This window comes from Sceloporus undulatus, chromosome 7 (genome assembly GCF_019175285.1).
Source record: "Sceloporus undulatus isolate JIND9_A2432 ecotype Alabama chromosome 7, SceUnd_v1.1, whole genome shotgun sequence".
NCBI lineage: Eukaryota > Metazoa > Chordata > Lepidosauria > Squamata > Phrynosomatidae > Sceloporus > Sceloporus undulatus.
The window spans coordinates 10,329,476-10,348,448 of NC_056528.1; the positions used below are offsets into that span (position 1 = coordinate 10,329,476).

The window sequence follows — 18,973 nt, forward strand, 5'->3', positions numbered from 1 at the left end:
GCAGCAGAACTGCCGGTCTGGGAGGAAAGAGTGCGCTACAAGGTCCGGGAGTCAATTTGTTTAGGAGAAGGAGAAAGAGATGGAGAGAGACAGGCTTTTTAGAGAAAGCAAAACACAACCATTACTATGCCAGAATGCATAGGCCACTGGGCTTGACCGCTGGAGGATACAAGAGAAAACTGCCACTCCGGCACTTTCTCCAGAGATCAAGAAAAAGGAATCTCTCTGTCTAGCAGTTTTGTCTTTCCCAACCCAAAGGCTGGCTGATTCAGAAGAAAAGACAGTCAGGGGGGTTGTTGTTCCACATTCAACTGACTCAGCTTTCCATCCATCACTCCATTGTATGTGTAGATGCCAATGTACTGCGCGCATCACATTTTGTGCCATATTCCGGACATTATGGCTGCAGTCATTCCATGGAACAGAAACAGAGGGATTTGAATCCCTCTGTTCCTTTCCTCTATAAGACTGTCCTCTCTTCAGAAAGCAAGGTGAAGTTTCTCCCTCCACATCTCTCCTTTTGCTTTATGAGAAAAGTGTGGCACATAGGCTGAAGAAAGGCCTGTTTCAGTTTCCAAACAATTGTAATTTGACCTAAGCCCTGGCAACCTAAACCTTCTTCCTAAGGTTTAGGTGGAATCTCTTTTCTTGTGATTTAAAAAACATTGGTTCAGGGTCTAGATTCTGGAAGAGTTCCATCTAAGAATCCTAGAATTGGAAGAGTCCCCAAGGGCCTCCCAGTCCAACCCCATTCTGCCATGCAAGAAGTCACCATCCAAGCAATCCATGGGACAAATGACCATCCAGCCTCTGTTTGAAAGCCCACAGAGAAGCCTGCACTACACTCCAAGGCAGCATATTCCACATGACATCCCTTCAGATGTTTAAAGATGGCCCTCATATCAACTCTCAGCCTTCTCTTCTCCAAGCTAAACGTACTCAGCTCCAGAAGTCACTCCACATAAAGCTTGCTATCCAGCCTCAAATCACATAAAAAGATATCCCACCTAAACATTAGGAAGAACTTGGCTTAGTTTCCAGATCCTTGACCATCCTGGTCACCCACTTCTGGACATGTTCTGGCTTGTCAATGTCCTTCTTGACCATTGAGTCTTCCAGTTGAGGGCTATTTTGCTAGACAACATTGAATTCAAGCATTATCGAAGAGGGAGGGGAGATAAATTATTTTCTCCACCCCAACATCCATAATGTACCGCGTTCCCCCACCTCTCTTGGTGACCACTTTGTCCTAATCTAAGAAGTCCCAAGCATAGGCAATAGTATTGATTCATTGATCAAAATCCCACCTTCCTCCCAACATGGCAGCTTACATGTGGCCTTTAAGAAGTGCTCAATAAAAATAACTGAAGCTCAATGAAACAAGGTACCATATTAAAATGTCATTAATTTTAAGAGGTGGAAAATTGTGTTAACATTTGCATTAAAGATAAAAAAAGAAGCATGCACACCCCATAAAAAGGCAACCATCCCGCAACTACTTAACCACGAAAAGCTTGTTTTTAATCAAAAAGTATTTGCTTTTTGGTGAAAAAAGAGCAGAGAGGGAACCAGTCCAGACTCATGAGGAAAGGAGGGCCATAGGGCTGCATCTACACTGCAGAAATCATCCAGTTTGACACCACTTTAACTGCCATGGCTCAATGCTATGGGATTCTGGGAATTGTAGCCATGTGCGCCCTTCCTGCCAGACGACCCTGGTGCCACAACAAACTGCAATTCCCAGAATTCCATGGCATTGAAAGTATGGCAGACAGAAGTTAAAAGTATAAACACATCCAAAGTGCCTGGAAATTAAGATGTATATGAACTTCCAAAGAACATACGAAATGAAAAGTATAAAAATGTCCAAATGCATAGCATCTTCTTCATTGGAAAATAAGGCCAAAAAATGGGAATATAGTATATTGTTCACAAATAAACACCATGTTATAAGGCAATGATCTGACAGATGTACCTGAAATAACAGCAAAATAAAATATCCTATTCAGTCTAAGTAAGTGGAGTAAATCAGGCATATAATCCCTGTAGAATATGTTTAAAATTTGAAAGAATATTCTAAATTATTGAAGATGGTTATTTCCCCATATTTACTGTATCCTGGCTGCTCCAACGGTTTGCAAGGCTATGGTAGATGTTTCCAATGGAGAGCTTTATCTTCCCTCCTGGTTTACAATCTATCTCACCTGTTACACAGAGTGAGTAAAGTTGCTTTGCAGGGAGTACATATCCTGCAAAGCACCACACATACTAAAGCCTCAGTGCTACCAAAAAAAGATAATATAATAGATCTGAGGGATAGTAACTCCTCCGCCCAACTACAGCTCCCAATACAGAAATACAGACTCAAAGTGGCGCCAAACTGGAGAGTCCCAACCCTAGTAGAGGAGGCTGCATTTGGATCCCTACCTGGGTGCGAAATAGTGTGTACTAGAGGTTGCTACCCTCCAAAATATTGACCCCATGGGTTATGGATTCAGATCCCGAATCCCTAAAATGACTTTTTTGGTGAAACAGAACACAGTTCCCTTTCCAAGCAAACACCCAATTGGGTTGGTTTCAGCTCCTCTGAAAGAGCTTTCCAGGTCTTCCCTCCTCCAGTTCTGGATTGCCTCTGCTCACATTCCTAGGGAGATATCCGCGAATTTTATTGCCCTCATGGTCAGAAGAACGAACAAGAACAAGAAGCACCAGATGCAACAAACAAGTCTAACGGATTCTCACCTCTACCACCCAAAGTCCAGACAAATCACATATGCACACACTGCGAGAGAAATGCAACACAAAAACAACATGCTTTGGTCTTGCAACATGCTGGCCTTTGGGGCCATCCAGATGTTTGCTGCAATTTTTTTGGCTAAACAGAGGAAGGATTTTGCAGGGAAGGAACAAAGCACCAGCAACAAAACAAAGCACACAAACACACACAGAGAAGAACATCATTTCCTGAACTGCAGTACGACAAATTAATCCTGGACTCTTAACTTTTATTTCTAATGCTATCTGCTTTGTATTGGTAAGAGGTGGATTATGATCTGGCTCTGCATCAGTTTTGCTGTCACTCCTGGTTTGACCATGTCTTTATCTCTCCAAGGTTTCTCTCCCCTCTTCTTTCAGTTTCTCATAGTTCTGATTTAAGTTTGCAACCCCAGACTTGCTTATTTTCACCATCCGCAAGGCATAAAAAAAATGGAAAAACAGATTGCCCGCCAACCCTTCACAGGCAACTATTTGAGAAGCAGCTATTCAGGCGAAAGCTAACTCTTTTCGTGTTCATTCCTGTCCCCAGATGCAGCAAGAGTGGGAACGTGTGTCGGTTTATACTATTTTCCAACAGTAATAACAACAAAAAAGGGCTTACATAAGACTTCTACACCAGTGCACTTAATGAAAAGACCCAATTAGCTCTCGTGTCCGTAGAAGAGGGTTTCCCCTGTTGCGCAGATCCATGTGGAGATTGTGAAATGCCCTCCCTGTGATGAAAAAGGCCATGACAGCAAACTAATATCAGAATATATAGCAGATTCCAACACACTGGTGTTTCCTAGCTATGGTTGTGCAGTACATGATGGACGTCAGAAAGCCCTGCCAGATATGCCAATGTCAAAACCAGAAACCCAAAAAGACCTAGCAAGGAGAACATGGTTGATAGGGCTAGGTAAGAATGCAAGGAGGAAATAATGAAGACCCACCACCGACATGGAGACCCTTAGAGGACCTTCGTGCCATAGATTAACCCCTTGCTGGTTAAGCAACCCATTCCATCCAAGATCCAGCAGAAAGCAAAGAAGCCATATCTCCCTGGCCATGATCCTTACTGGCATCCATGATGACAGTTCAACGACCAAGATGCCCACAGCACTGGAAGCACTGCAGAAGGTCCCAGGTTCAAACCTTGGCATCTTGTATCCACACAGTGTCTGACCTCTTTTATAGACAGCAAGCGGAGAAGGAAAAGATATCTCACCATGAAATTCTGGAGTCCCACCACTCATCAGACTAGAAGGTGAGAAGGACACATGGGCTCATTCCATGCAAGGCAACTCCTCTCCAGTTGTGGGGGGAAAGGGAATCCAAGATTGGAAGCAAATGAGATACATCTTCCATGAACCCATCCAATGCTTTTGAGGGGAGGAGGCAGGAATAAAAAAAAAAACTAGGTGTTCCCACCACTGTTCAAAGAAAACGGTAGCATGCTCCCTCTGGTTTGAAGAAAGCTGTAGCTCAATCATAGTGCTTCTCGGTCCAGACAGAAAAGACCAGAAAGACAGTCCAACCAACCTCTCAGGACCTGTTCCTGCATTTGCCTAGGAATGGAGAGTGGACAACCAGGTCAGCATCCAGGCTGGGTTTGTTCTGAAATCCTCAGTCTCCATGGAAAGAGGACTACAGGCTTGGTCCAATCTGCAGGGGAGGTTTACACTTGAAACGTCTCCCAGCCAATGCCCTTCCTGGGCCTAGATTCTGCAATGGCACCAGCAATGGCACCAGCCATTTTGATCTTGGAACCTCAGCAGAGTCAGCCCTGGCTAGTCCTTGAATGGAGACCACCATTGGTGCTGTAGGCTCTGTTTAAGAAGATGATAACGGCAAAGCCACCTTTGAGGAGTCCTTGCCTAAGAAGACCATAAATCAGCAGATGACTTGAAGGCACATACATACGTGCCAAAAACAGGAGGTTTTATTGGCAAATAAAATAAAATTCCTTCAAACTGGGAGACTAAGCCCACAACTAAGTGTGTTGCATAACCGATTTGCAAATCTTGTGAGTTGTCCACCTGTCCAGCAGAGTGAAAGGGACCTTCTCTCTCTCTCACTACTTCTCTCTTTTCTTCTTCTTTATCCTTTACAGGTGTGTGAAACCAAACTCCCATTCCTTGCCCGCTTTCTACCCAAACCAGGAGTCTACTGCATCCCAGTGGACAGACATGCGAAGGACAATCTGGCGTTCGCCCTCCCTTTTCTCCAACACACACACAGACACATACACACAGCCCTTGCTACACAGACACACCGCCTCCCAGGAAAGGCTGTCACCTTCAAATTGAGATGCATCCTTGTTTTTAAACAATACCAGTATTATCGATGCAATCCTTGGAACTGGAGGGAGAGACCGGAAAACTGATCCGTCCCACTTCCCAACTCTTGCCCCAAACAAGACTGCAAGCCAAATGTCCCAAAGATATTATTATGGATAATAACAATAAGGGCTGAAAAGATGGGTCACCATTGGTCACTGCAGCAACACACACACACATATACACATACACAATTTTCCTCTTGCTTTTTGCCCTGACAAGACTCCAGTACACCCAAGATGTGTGCAAGTTTTGACAGGTTGACTCCATGCATGCCTCTGCATGTGTGTTGCCCCACAAGTTACCACAAGAGGACAGGGACAGACACACAACCACACACAAAAAATACAGATTGCACAACAGCTATGCCATTTCACCCTCAGCCACCTGAAAACCATGGGTCCATGAGTCAAGTTAGCTGTGTAGCCTCCCTCCCTATCCCACCTAGTATTCCCAATATCTTTTGCCATTGCCTTCCTTGTTTTTAAAGCAATGCCCTATAAACTTCCTCAGGAGCAGGTCCCAGGGTTCAAAGGCTGAAGTCACCCCAGTTTGTGGCATCTAGGGAAGAAGGGACTTGACCTACATAAACAGACAACACAGCCCCCCTCGGTTAGACTGCGCAATCCCTTTGACCCCAATACATGCTTAAGACTGGGGAGCGGCTGAGGATTTTTTTTAGGGGGAGGACCAGCATCTACTTCCAAGGATCGATCCAAATCCCCAATTCTAGTGCTTTGGGGATGCTTCATCCTTCTTCTGAAGATACCTTCATCCCTCCTCCCAAAAGGGATTTTTGGACCCATCCTTCCCTATAAGGCTTGAGATGGATGGAGCTTTCTTCCAAGGGATGTATCTTCTGGGGTTGGGGGACCAAAAAAATAAAGAAGCCCAATGAGATTTTTATGGGGGGGGGGGGGGAATGAACCAGCATCCACTTCCAAGGACAAGAGCTCCATGTATCCAGATTCCCAATCCTGGTGCTTTTGGGGTGCTTCATCCTTCTTCTGAAAGTGCTTCTTACCAAAGAGAATTTGGGGACCCATCCTGTGAGATGGATGATGCTCTCCTCCAAGGGATACACCTTCTGGGGTGAGAGGACCAACAAAAGCCCAACCAGATTTGTGTGTGTGTGTGGGGGGGGGGTGCTTTTGGCTTCTGCCTAACCCTGGTGCTTTTGGGGTGCTTCATCCTTCTGAAGGTCCCTCCACCTTCCTCCCAAAGAGAATTTGGGGATCTATCCTTTCCTCAAAGGCTTGGATGGAGCTGTCCTCCTAGGGATGCATCTTCTGGGGGGAGGGGACCAAAAAAATAAAGAAGCCCATCTGTTTGGAGGGGGGGAGAACCAGCCATGCCAAATAACAACCCAAGAAACTAAGAGAAGAAGAGCTCCTGGATGGAAAGGCTCTTGGATGTTGCAAAACCTGGATGGTCCACCAAGATTTCTCCCTTTGCTTTGGAGGAACTGAATCCTCGTGCTTCTAGTCCCTTGGGTTTAAAATGAAAAAGGAAGGTCACCCCCCAAATCATCACCATCATAAATCATCATCATCAACGACGCATAGAGTCACCTCAACTCTTAAGGGAAAGCTTTCTGTCAAAGCCAACCGATTTTTTGGGGGGGGGGGGGCATTTAGGTCATCTTGTGCACCTTCTTCCCCAAAGGAGACACTCCACATCCCATCCCGAAGCCATCAAACTCAACCAAGGTCTTGGAGGGGTCTTACCTGGTCCCCCAGAACCGCTGCATCCACATCCTTACGCCGAGGGATGCCCAAAATGGAGGCGGGAGGGGTGGCTGGCTTGGGGGTTCAGATCTTGGCCAGCCCAGCCATGGGTCCTACCTAGGGGCTGGACCTCAGCAGAAAGGAAGGACACCCCCCAAGAAAAAAAATTCCAAAAAAATTCAAGAGATTCAATTGCTCCCAGATTCAGTCCAACCTCTGCATCAGGGGCCCCCTTTTTTGGGAGGTGCAAAAGTTGGCCACCAAGTTTAAGAGGTGGAGGTGATAGGGGTCCCCTGCCATTGCTGTGGGGGGAGGTCCCACCCAAAAGGGTCCCTCCCAGCCATGGCCAGGGAAAGGATGGAGAAGGAGAGCTCTTTCCTTCTTCCTCCTCCTCCTCTTCTTCTTCTCCTTCCTCCTTCTCTTCTTCTTCTTCCACCCAAGGGAAGGAGGGGGGTGGCTTATGGGGGGCTCCTCTTCTCTCTCAGGGCCCCCCAAAGCTCAATCCAAGCCCCCCAGCATCCAAGCAAAGGCAGCCGGGCCGGCTCTCGCCTTCTTCCCCGGCCCGGCAGCTGCGATGCTCCTTCGTTGCTGCTGCTCCTCCGGTCGCTGGAGCTCTGGTCCTCCCCCCTCCCCTCCCTCGTGACGTCACAAACCCCTCAATTTTTCTTAGAGGGAGGGAGGAAGAGGAGGAGAAAGACCCCCCCTCTTTATCCCCCGCTTGCTAGCAAGCATCCCCTTGCAAATATCTATAGAGGGTCCTCAAAAGGGGGATCCCCCCATTAATGATTTCCCTCTTTTGTTTTCACAGGAGGGGCTGTGATGTCCACCAGTGAAAGAACATTGGCTGCATCGGTTAGACTGCCACAGCCTCTGGGGGAGCGGAGGGTGGAATGAGAGGGGATCCGGACAGGGGTCTTCAAGGGCTGGAGCCTGGAGGAGAAGGGTGTTGTGTCTATGGAGGCATCTCTTCAAGGGTTTAAGCCTGGAGGAGAAGAGCATTGGGTGATGGACACATGTCTTCAAGGGTTGTGGTCTGGAGGAGAAGGTAATGAGGGGGGGGGTGGACACATGTCTTCAAGGGCTGGAGCCTGGAGGAGAAGAGAATTGCGTGGTAGACACAGGTCAAATCAAATTTTATTACTTTTGACCGAAGGGCATTGCACAGGTAGACACATGTCTTCAAGGGTTGGAGCCAGAAGGAGAAGAGCATTGGGTGGTGGACACATGTCTTCAAGGGTGAGCTGAAGGAGAAGAGCATTGGGTGGTGGACACATTTCTTCCGAGGTTGGAGCTTGTTGAGAAGGCCTTGGGTGGTGGACACATGTCTTCAAGGGTTGGCTGGGAGGGAAGAGCATTGGGTGGTGGACACTTTCTTCAAGGGTTGGAGCTTGGTTGAGAAGAGCATTGGGTGGTGGACACATGTCTTCCAGGGTGGAGCCGGAGGAAGAGCATTGGGTGTGGACACATTTCTTTCAGGGTTGGAGCTGGGAGAAGAGCATTGGGTGGTGGACACATGTCTTCAAGGGTTGGAGCCGGAAGGAGAAGAGCATTGGGTGGTGGACACATTTCTTCAAGGGTTGGAGCCTGGTTGAGAAGAGCATTGGGTGGTGGACACATGTCTTCTAGGGTTGGAGCCTGGATGAGAAGATTATGGGTTTGTAGACACAATACTCCAGTGGTTGAAGCCTGGGGGGGAATGGATGGAAGATATCTCCAAGGGTTGAAGCCTGGAGGAGAAGAGCATTGAGTGGACACATGTCTTCAAGGGTTGGAGCCTGGAGGAGAAGGGTGGGGGCACATCTTCAAGACTGGAGAAGGACATGGGGTTGGTGGGGTTCCAAGCCTGGAGGAGAAGGGTATTGTGTATCTAGAACACATATCTTTAAGCCCAGGAAAGCAATGTATTTTGGGTGGGTGTGTGGACACATATCTTCATCAAGGGTTTAAGCCTGGAAAAGAAGTATATTGTTTGTGTGTGTGTGTGTGTGTGTACATATCTTTAAATATTTAAGCCCAGAACAGAAATATATATACATATATTGTGTGTGCACATTTTGTTGTTGCTGTTGTGTGCTTTCAAGTCATTCCCAATTTATGTTTAAATAGTATTGATTGTAGCAATTTCTGTAAAAGGAGGGTCTGAATCTGTTGGAGCTAAGTTTTCAAGGCAACCCACAAACACCATTTTAAAAAAATAATACAATAGCAAAATAGGCTTAATTTTACCTAAGTACGAGAAGAGCTTTCTCAAAAGACTTTGTCCAGCTTGCATCCAATAAACCCAGATTAGTTATTCTGTGTATTAGAGGTCTTCTTGACCTCTGCTGCCTCTGCAGGGAAGGTGCGGTTATAGGATGCTTCTACACCGTGGAAATAATGCGGTTTGACACCACTTTGAGTGCTGCAGCACCATCCTATGGAATTGTGTTGAAGATAAATAAAAGGATGGGGAAGGAGGAGGAAATTCATCATCCTCTTTTTCTCAATACAGAATATAAAGTTGCTGTCAAAGAAATGCCGAACCTTCTTGAAACTGAGTCGGCACCTTTGACAGTGCTTTTAAAACCCTGCCTAAGGCTGCATTTGCACTGCAGAAATGAAGCACTTTGACACCACTTTAGCAACCATGGTTCAATGCTATGGAATCAGTAGTTCATTGTGGGACCAGAAGGCTAAATATCACCCAAATGACAAATCCCAGAACTCCATAGCATTACTGAGCCATGGCAGATGAAGCAATGTCGAACAGCATCATTTCTGCAGTGCAGATGCACCCTGGATATCTCTCTCTCTCTCTCTCTCTCTCTCTCTCTCTCTCTCTCTCTGATTTTCTTGAAAGGATTCCAAATCAGACTCATGGGCCTGCAATATATTTTCCCCATCTGATATTTCATATGAACTCCTCCAAATATTGAAATATTTGGTTGCATAATCTGGATTTGTGAGTCACTTTTCTGTCATGGCCTACAGGTGGGTGAATACTCTGGTGGGGAATTGTTTGGGCTCCGCGTGCAATTTCTGTCACTCCGTCGCTCGACTTCCTGGGGGAAAGTGATGGTTTGCACAAGAAAGCGGGCTCAGCCTGCCTTTAAAATACACCCACCAGAGCGTACATGTGAGCTGTAGTACTTGCCAAGGCTTCTCTTTGGAGCGGGGGAAAGGCATGATAGGAAAGCATGTCCAGAGTGCCAGAGCTTGCTGAGAACCACCAGCTGCTCTGATTGAAATGTGAAGCAAAGGCAGCCCCAGCAAAGGACGGTTTTGGATGTTCGTGGGATGCTAAATCTGCTCCAGGTTTTACTCTAAACTACGGCAGAGGATTAGATTAGTTGGTGTTTGGGATCCCTTCCAAGTCTAAGATACTATGGAAGACTATGTATATTATGCAAGACTATGCACACTATGCATTAGAGCAGTGATGTCCAAACTCTGGCCTTCCAGGTGTTTTGGACTTCAGCTCCCAGCATCCCAGACCACTGGCCAAGGTGGCTGAGGCTTCTGGGAGCTGAAGTCCAAAAACACCTGGAGGACCAGAGTTTGGGCATCGCTGCATTAGAGAGTTCAGATTCAGAAAGATGGAGCGTTCTTTCAATAGTTTGGCAGCCCTTTTAGTCTGGTGACCCTAAAGGCAATATATGCCCTTGAGAATGGTATAAAGTATGATGGTCAATAATCCACCTCTTTTATTTTGTCCTCTGTCCAGTCAGGTACACTGCTTCTGGACCAGGAGATACCATTTATTTGCAACATTGCCGCCCCATCTTATACATATTTGGTCAGAAGGAAAGCCCGCTGAGAAGTGGGACTTGCTCCCATGAAAGTGGATAATGCCTTGCAGGCATCCTCCTAACCTTGCAAACAGAGAGGGGTAGTCTGACTTCTCCACGAATTTGTCGAATATGTTTCCTTGTTCTGTACGCCGCTTGTTTGTGCTGCGTGATGGATGGCATCCTTGCATTGCCATTCTGTTGCATAATCCTGAGCTCTGCTTCCATGAGAACAGGAGATAAATCTCTCCGTCTATCTTCCAACATTGAATGTAAACTGGGAAACGTCTGCCTCCCTGTAGTCACTTCTCTTCTCTATTTGTTTTCAAAAATGGGGGATGTCCACACAACACAATAACAGCAGTCCGATATCACTTTCACTGCCGAAGGTCCATCTGATGGGAACCTGGGATTTGTAGTTTGGCAAAGCCCTTGTAGTTGTTGGGAATGCACTAGAGAACCCGTTGTTGTATGCCTTCAAGTCATTTCTGACTTACAGTGACCCTTAGGCAAACTTATTATGGGGTTTTATTGGCAAGATTTGCTCAGAAGAGGTTTGCCATTGCCTTCCCCTGAGGCTGAGAAAGTGTGACTCGCCCAATGGGTTTCATGACCAAACAGGAATCGAACCCTGGCCTCCAGAATGATAGTCCAACACTTAAACCACTATGCCACAATAGCATGGTGTTTTTGCAGAAACCTGATTGTAACCAGACAGGTGACAAGTTGGAGTTTTTAATACCCAGCGATTTGCCTCTTGGCCAGTTGAGAGCCTTTCTCTCTTTACTTTTCCAAAAGCAAAAGGAAGGAGGGAGGAAAGGAGGAGGGAAAGAGAGAGATAGCAAAGAAATTGGGATCAGGCCGAATGATGGGGTTTCCATGGCAACTGGGAGGAATGTTCTCACCCGGGTCCCTGGAGAAGAAGAGGCAGGGAGGGATAGGACAAAACAGGGACAAGATGGAGATAGCAGGCTCAGGCATGCTTTGGATGAGGGACAATGTCTGTCCGACTCCATCTGCTCAATACCAGGCCATCGATGCTCTTAAGAGTCTTCGGCAGGCCGGGGCTCGGTGGAGAAGAAGGTGTGACATTCACAAGTTCGGTTGCAATTTTCATTTTTTAAAAGAATGTGCAAAAACAGGAATATGAAACAGCATGTTTCCTGGGAGGGTGATGCAAGGCTTGCAGGAACTGGAAGAGAGTAGAAGAGAAGAGAAAGAAACCTTGGAGGAACCCATTGGAAGCTCACCGGACGGAAGCTCACCTTCATCTCAAAATCAAGTTTCGAGAATTTCATTGCTTTGGAGAAGAGGATGAATCCTTAGAGGAACCCACTGGAAGTTCACCTGAATCCACCTTCATCCCAAAATCTCAGCTCAAGGATTTCATTGAGGTCTCTTTGGAATAAGCAACAGAGACGGATGGCTCTCATGTCAGCAGAGTGATGGTTCGGCACAAGGTTTTACCTCCATTCTGAACTTTACAGGAGCCATCTAAGGAACCTAATCCATGAATACCTTTGGCGGACCTTCTTCCTCCCTTTCTTTGGACTACAGTTCCCAGAGTCCAGTGGCCATGCTGGTCAGGGGATGCTGGGAAGTGAAGCCCCTGCTCCCCCAAAAGGAACTCGTCTTAACTCTGTTCCATCAGAGCAGAAGGCTTTCCTGAGCAAACCCTCCTTCCTTTTCCACTTCCTCTGTCTGCAAGGCTTCCTTCTGTGGAAACTGGCATGTCTCTCTCCACCTCCTCATGCTCTCCAGACTTGCTCCCAGATGGAGCATTATCCCCAGCTGTTTCCTTTTATCACCCAGGGCTGCCTTGCCCAGTGGGTGGGTGCTTTCATCCCAAGCCAGGCTCTAAAATTCAGTGGAGAGCTTCTCATTCCATGCTGTCTGTGGCCTTCACAATCTTCTCTGATGCTTCCTGGCTTCCCCTAAACAATATAAAAACACCTACTTATTTAGAGAGAAAGATTTGGAACCTGACCTTCTAGGCAAGACTCGGGGCAGCTTCCCAGCCTTCAAAATCACCGTCTTGCAAAGAATAAGTGAAAATGCAATGAAACTATTGCTTTTCTTTACAAAAGAGAAATGGCAGAGGCTAAGAAAGGAAATGCATCCTCTGCATAAACAATCAGATATTTCTGCAAGCGTAAGAATGTCTTTTCCAAGAGACTTAGGTGGGATACAGACTGCCCCTTTGGAGCGGCCTGCACCCACCCCTCTCCTCGACAGATTGGGGCCTGAGCTGCCACAGCAACAGCCCTGGAGGCCCCGATCCGCTGCTTTTCCAGGCCTCAGGGAAGCTTCATGCCCCAAGGACACCCCGACAGTGGCAGGGAAAGGGAGAAAGCCGTGTAAAGGCTGTGCCAGCGATACGCAGCACGAAAAGAGCTCCGTTTTGGAGCTCCTTCCGGCACCACTGAAAGGGTGCCACAGGCGCCCTGCAGTGGCACCAGGACGTAACAGCCGTGCCATGCTGTTTGGATGCACCGCGGCTGTTACGTCAAAATGTAGACAGGCCGCTGCCATTTTGACGTCCTGGCGACATACTAGGGTTGCAGGGTGTATATAAGCAATGCCCCAAGGCAACCTTAGTATGTCGCCAGGACATGCTTAATGGCCCATCTGTACAGGGCCATAGTTATGGGTGGATCTAAAGGTAAAGAGCATAAAGGGCCACCTAACTGTCCAAGGAACTGGAGAAACTCTCCTATGAGGAAAGGTGGCAAAAGTTTGAGGCTCTTCAGCCTTTAGAAACAGGGTGAGGGCAGACATGATAGACATGCATGCCTTCCAATCTTCCTCATTTGGCAGAGATTAATCCTCTGCCATCCCACTTTTCGGTTCCTTCCACTTCCGCCTTCATTCTCAGCTTATTTCAATGGCCGTGAACTAAGTTCAAAGTGCAAAAAGCAGTGTTCCGGGAGCTCCCAGAACTTCTCCAAATTTGGCCTCGCTTATGAGAGCTGAAGTCCAAAAACACCAAATATTGAGAACCACCAGTGTAGGCCCTGGCTTCCAACCCTTTGATGCTCCGGATCCCTTGGAGATCGGCTCCCAGAATGCCTCATCACCCCTCCACTGGCTGAAGCTTCTGGGAGATGAAGGTTGGAGGACCATGGAGTTGAGCACCACTGGAGAAGACAACTTCCATGACTCCTGCCATCCCCCAACTCTGCAATCCCACCATGCAGTTTTCACCAGCCATCCCACCAAGCTCTGCGCAACGCGCATCTGCCCAGAGAGAGCCCAGTCCTTCTGGGGATGTGAATGTCTCTCTCTCTCCTTTTTTGGGCCATGAATGCCCAGCACTGTCCTGTCCCACCCTCTCTGTAACCCTTTTGTTCCCCCCATGAATGGGTGGTGCGCAGGAACGTTGCCAGCCATTGCTTTGGGAGCCCTCGATCATGCCCTTGACGGAAGCATCTGCTAAATCGCCTGTGGGTGGAAAGAAAGATATTCTCCTGGAGACGGTTACCAAGGAGCATCGAAGAATTGCCTCTGCAACCGAGACCCGTTTGACTTAACCATTTCTTCTCTGACTCAGATGGATTCTGCCATCATCTTCCATCATCTTGGCAGGACATCCTTAGGCCCAAACGTGAGCAGCAGTGGAGCTACATTTCACCACTGTTTGATAAATTCTTATGCCCAAGAAAATGGGAATCCATGCCAGGAGCAGCCTGCCCATTCCCATTAGCAGCTGCGTCCAATTTTAATGCAACACCTTTACCATCGGTAGCCAACAGCGCTGCTCACCCTTTATTAGGATAAGCCTCCAGTTGGACACATTTGGGTTGTCCCATCACCCTGAAGGCTAGTAACCTGTGAGCACCTTGGCTTTTAAGAAGCCAACTGCTTGCTTCTCAGCCCCGGCGAAGCCAATGGGGCACAGGAGGCACAGGGATTATTTTTAGACTATCCCTGTCAAGAGAAGCTGACCTGATCCTCATCACCTACTCTGCATTTCCTCAAGGGCTACTACCATTTGGAAGCTCAATGTGGACAGGACAGAAGGACCATCACACGATGAAGACAGAGAGAGAATGCGTACAATTTTCTTAGAGCTGTGGTTCCTAAACTTTGGTCCTCCAGCTGTTTCGGACTTCAGCTTCGGTCTTCCAGGTGTTTTGGATTTCAGCTCCCAGAAACCTCAGCCAGCTTGACCGACCTTCAGGGATTCTGGGAGCTGAAGTCCCAAACATCTGGAGGACCAAAATTTTGGAACCACTTGCTTAAGAATTGGAATACAATTCCCAGTTGGACTTGTAAACTCGATATGGTGGTGCAGTGGTTAAATGCCTTTACTGCAGCCACTCACTCAAAACCACAAGGTTGTGAGTTCAATACCAGCGAAAGGCCTCAAGCTCGACTCAGGCTTGCATCCTTCCGAGGAGGTCACTAAAATGAGTACCCAGATTGTTGGGGGCAAATTAGCTTACAGTTGTAAACCGCTTAGACACTGTTAATTCAGTATGAAGTGGTATATAAATTAATAAACTGTTTGTTGTTATAAAGTTGGGCATGTTTTGTTGGAGAACTGAGGTCAACCACTGCTGATAGAACATGACTTGGTCCATACTTTCATGAAACGAGATTCTGTATTAGTTCTTCCTAATGTTGAGGTGGAATTTCTTGAACCCATTGCTCCATGTCTCTGGAGAAGCAGAAAACAATCCCTTGATTCCAGATCTCACTCTAAGTCCCCTTTGCAGCCATTTCGTCCTGGCTTCCTCTCTCCAAGTACCTATGTTTAAATTTTTTGCAAAATCATACTCAAGGAGTTTCTGAGCCAAGGAGGAAGCTATGCGTCTATCTACTTATGCAAGCCATTTTTAGTACCTTTTCCCTCCCTTGCCCTCGTCTCGATGCCTGGGGCTCCTATTATTTGATGGTGCTATTTATCAATGCACAGCAGATGTATTACTGCACATTCGCCTATGTAGAGCATTCTCTTCTAATCACTGTTTTATTTCATCTCTTCCCCGAGAAAGGGATCCTGCCATTCAGGCTTTTCCAATTTCCTCAGAAAGGAATATTCCTGCATTACCGCTGACTAAGTAATTGAACTCCATGCACACTTTTCCCCGTGCGACAATGGTTTTTGTAAAATGAAGGGTGCCTTCTGAAGCAGACTCAAAAGGAAGGGTTTTGCATATCCACGATGGCAAGGTCAAATAGGCTTTCTGGGCCGACTGCTAATATTTGTCATTGTTGTTGTTGTGTGCCTTCAAGTCATTTCCGACTTATGGCAATCTTAATAGACTTATGGCGAGTCTATCATAGAGTCTTCTTGGCAATATTTGTTCAGAGGAGGTTTGCCATTGCTTTTCCCTGAGGTTGAGGATATGTGACTTGCAGCATCTTAAGTCTTCAAGACTTAAGGGGGGCAAAGAGAATTCAGATAAAATGTCCTGGACACCAATCTCCTCCTCTTCCTACTCTTCTTACTCTTCCTCCTTCTCCTCCTTCTCCTCCTCCTCTTTCTCATCCTTCCTTCTTGCCTCCTTCTTCCTTTCTTCTCCTTCTCCTTCTCTTCCTCCTTCTTTTCTTCATCCTCCTCCTCCTCTTCCTCCTCCTCTTTATGAATCTTGGCCAAGACACTGCACATCAATAGTCCTCATTCCTTTTAGTCTCTTCCTTTTGCCTCCTTCATTTGTGGCTTCCTCTCCTTCGTGTTTCCAATGGCATGGATTGGTCTGTGTCCTTGATAAATGACGCCGAAGAAGAATACAATCACTGTTGTTTAAGAAACATCGCATTTACTGAATTGCATCAAGCTACAAGCCAAGAAGGATGGTTAATGCAAGGCAATAGATCAAATTAAAATCAAAGCACCATGCAACTCCAGTGGAATAGCTTATTGCAACATGTACTAAATTTGTATTGGAAAAATCTTTGGCGTTTGTAGACATACGTGTTTTTTAAAAAAACTGACATCTCTGCAACGTGGAATTGAACTAATGGTTAACATCCTGCATGCAAAAAGAGTTATTCTCCAAGGTTGGAAGGACAAATGTTCTCCAACGACGATTCAATGGTCAGAAGATCTCAGTGCTTTAGCTGCCCATGGGCATATTCTTTATGAACACAAACTCCAAGAAAACATGGCTTTGGAAATGTGATCAGCTTATATGAATGTAAACACCTATGTGCTCTTCACCCTTCCCACGTCCCCTTTTTCTTTCTCTTTATTTTCTTCTTTTGCAGGCCAACGTCTGACCTTAGAGATGACCCAGAAGCTCTCCAAGCAATAGACTGTGGTCAATAGACTGTCAGAGACAGATTGTGCGGACTGGTTCTTCACAATAGATTCCCTTCCTTGTTCTGATCTTGGCAAGAAAGAAATCTTGGATTCCTCTCTCTCTATAGTTTATCACATTGCTCCCAGGGACGGTCTCGGCATGGAACAAAAGAGAGCAGGACGGGACCGGAAGGCGACCAGGGACGCATTTTATTGCACTCTGTAATGCCACCAGCAGACATTCCCAATCTGTCCCAGAGGAGGCAATTTTCAGGAACTGGTCAGAAGCATTCCCAAAAATCACTTCCTCTGGGACAGACTGGGAACAGAATGAGAACGTCCAGCAGCAGCGGTGTTCCAGTGTGTCATAAAATGCGTCCCTAGCCACCTTCCAGTCCCACCCCACTCCCTTTCGTTGTGCACTGAGACTGTCCCTGGGGGCAATGTGATAAACTTATCTGTCTCCCTCTCATTCCCTCTCTGTACAACCAAGGGATGAAGGAGCATGTGGTTCCTGACAGCTCACTAGACTTTGATTTATGCCACAACTAACACGTCAGGGTTAATAACACAACTTCCCGAGTTGCAGGGATGTTTATTACTTTACTGTCTCACTGATGGCTGATCAGGAGCCAAACTCATAGTGAAAGCTGAGCTGGGGAAGCAGTGAGTTGGCGGCACGGATATTGCTCAAGTCTTCTCCACCATCAAAAAAATTTCATTATAATTAAATCCCCAGCATTGCTACTCCACTTAATAAATGCAAATCCTGCTGGGATTATCTGTGGCCGTCATCTGATGGGCTGCTCCCATCTAGACTAGGCCCAACTATCAATAGGAGAGACCAACGTGTTGAGTCACCATTCAACCATTGAGTCAATGGGTCAACTCAAGTTGGGCTTGGCCAACGTTGGCCATTGTTGACAGTCTATGGTTAGTCGCATGCATTGCGTAAGGCTTCTCTTGAAGATTTTCCAGAAGCTCCATCTCAATAGCATTGTATCTGGAGTAAAGAAATGGCACTATAGAGCTCAGGACTGGGTTATTTGGAGGGTCATATTCTCCTTGACTCTTTAGGTCACTGAGCGTGCATCTGCACTATAGAAGTAATGCAGTTTGACACTTTAACTGTCATGGCTCCACCCTACAAAATCTTGGGATTTGTAGTTTTGTGAGGCACCAGCACTCTTTGGCAGAGAAGGCTAAAAACCCTGTAAAACTACATTTTCCAGGATTTGCTGGGATTGAGCCATGGCAGTTAAAGCAGTGTCAAACTGGATTATTTCTGCAAGGTGGATGCAGCCCAAATGTGTACATTTTAAGAATCTACACAAGCCAAGTTTATGAAATAGGGAATGCATACATGAAGTACTACTAAAAAGGCGTTCACACATACATTTCACAACCATATAAGAAACCAGACTGAGAGAAGGATATTGTTGGGTTGGGCTTTTTTTGGAAAATGTATTAAAGATGAAACAGAGAGATGTATACAGTCCAGGTTGGGGGTTGAATAGAAATTTGGTTGAAGTTTGAACTCCTTTAATAGACCTTTTAATATTAATAAACCCTCTCCTATCCCTCTGTAATGCATTAATAAACTTGCGGCTCTATTTTAATTGAAGAGCGTGTGACTCCCACTGGTCCGGCTGTGTGCAAGTGAAGTGCCCCTTGCCTGAAACACTTGGAACAAGAAGTGCTTTAAATTTCAGTGGTTTCCAAACTGGTTCTTTGGGGGTTTTGGACTTCAGCTCCCCAAATTCCCAGCTAGCTTGTCAATTCAGTTCAAGGGAAAGGGAGGGGACATAAATGATATACCTGTGTATACATACATGTGCATATGCATACATATATAATTCAAAGTGCTGGTCATGAACTTTAAAGAGGGAGAGGAGGAGGAGGAAAAAGAGAAGGAGGAAAAGAAAGGGAGGAAGAGGAGGAAAAGGAAGGGGAGAGAAGGAGGAAGGGGAGAGAAGGAGGAGATGATGAAGAGAAGGAGGAGGAAGAAGAGGAGGAGGAGGAAAGAAAAGGAGGAGAAGGGGAAAGAGGAGAGGAAAGGAAAGGAAAGGAAGGAAGAGAAAAGGAAGAAGAGGAGGAGGAAGGTGGAGGAAAGAAGGAGGTGGTGAAGAAGAGGAG

At 46.5% G+C, this 18,973-nt stretch overlaps 1 protein-coding gene across 2 annotated transcripts in view; it reads right to left on the bottom strand.

Annotated features, from left to right (window-relative positions):
• Positions 1-7,434, bottom strand: part of AJAP1 (adherens junctions associated protein 1) — a 96,972-nt gene extending 89,538 nt beyond the window's left edge. For both annotated transcript variants that reach the window (XM_042480319.1, XM_042480318.1), the window contains exon 1: positions 6,824-7,434. In XM_042480319.1, the coding sequence (XP_042336253.1) occupies positions 6,824-6,852 (29 nt within the window). In that variant the 5' untranslated portion in view covers positions 6,853-7,434. The remainder of the gene's footprint in view (positions 1-6,823) is intronic.
• Between the last annotated feature and the right edge of the window lie 11,539 nt (positions 7,435-18,973).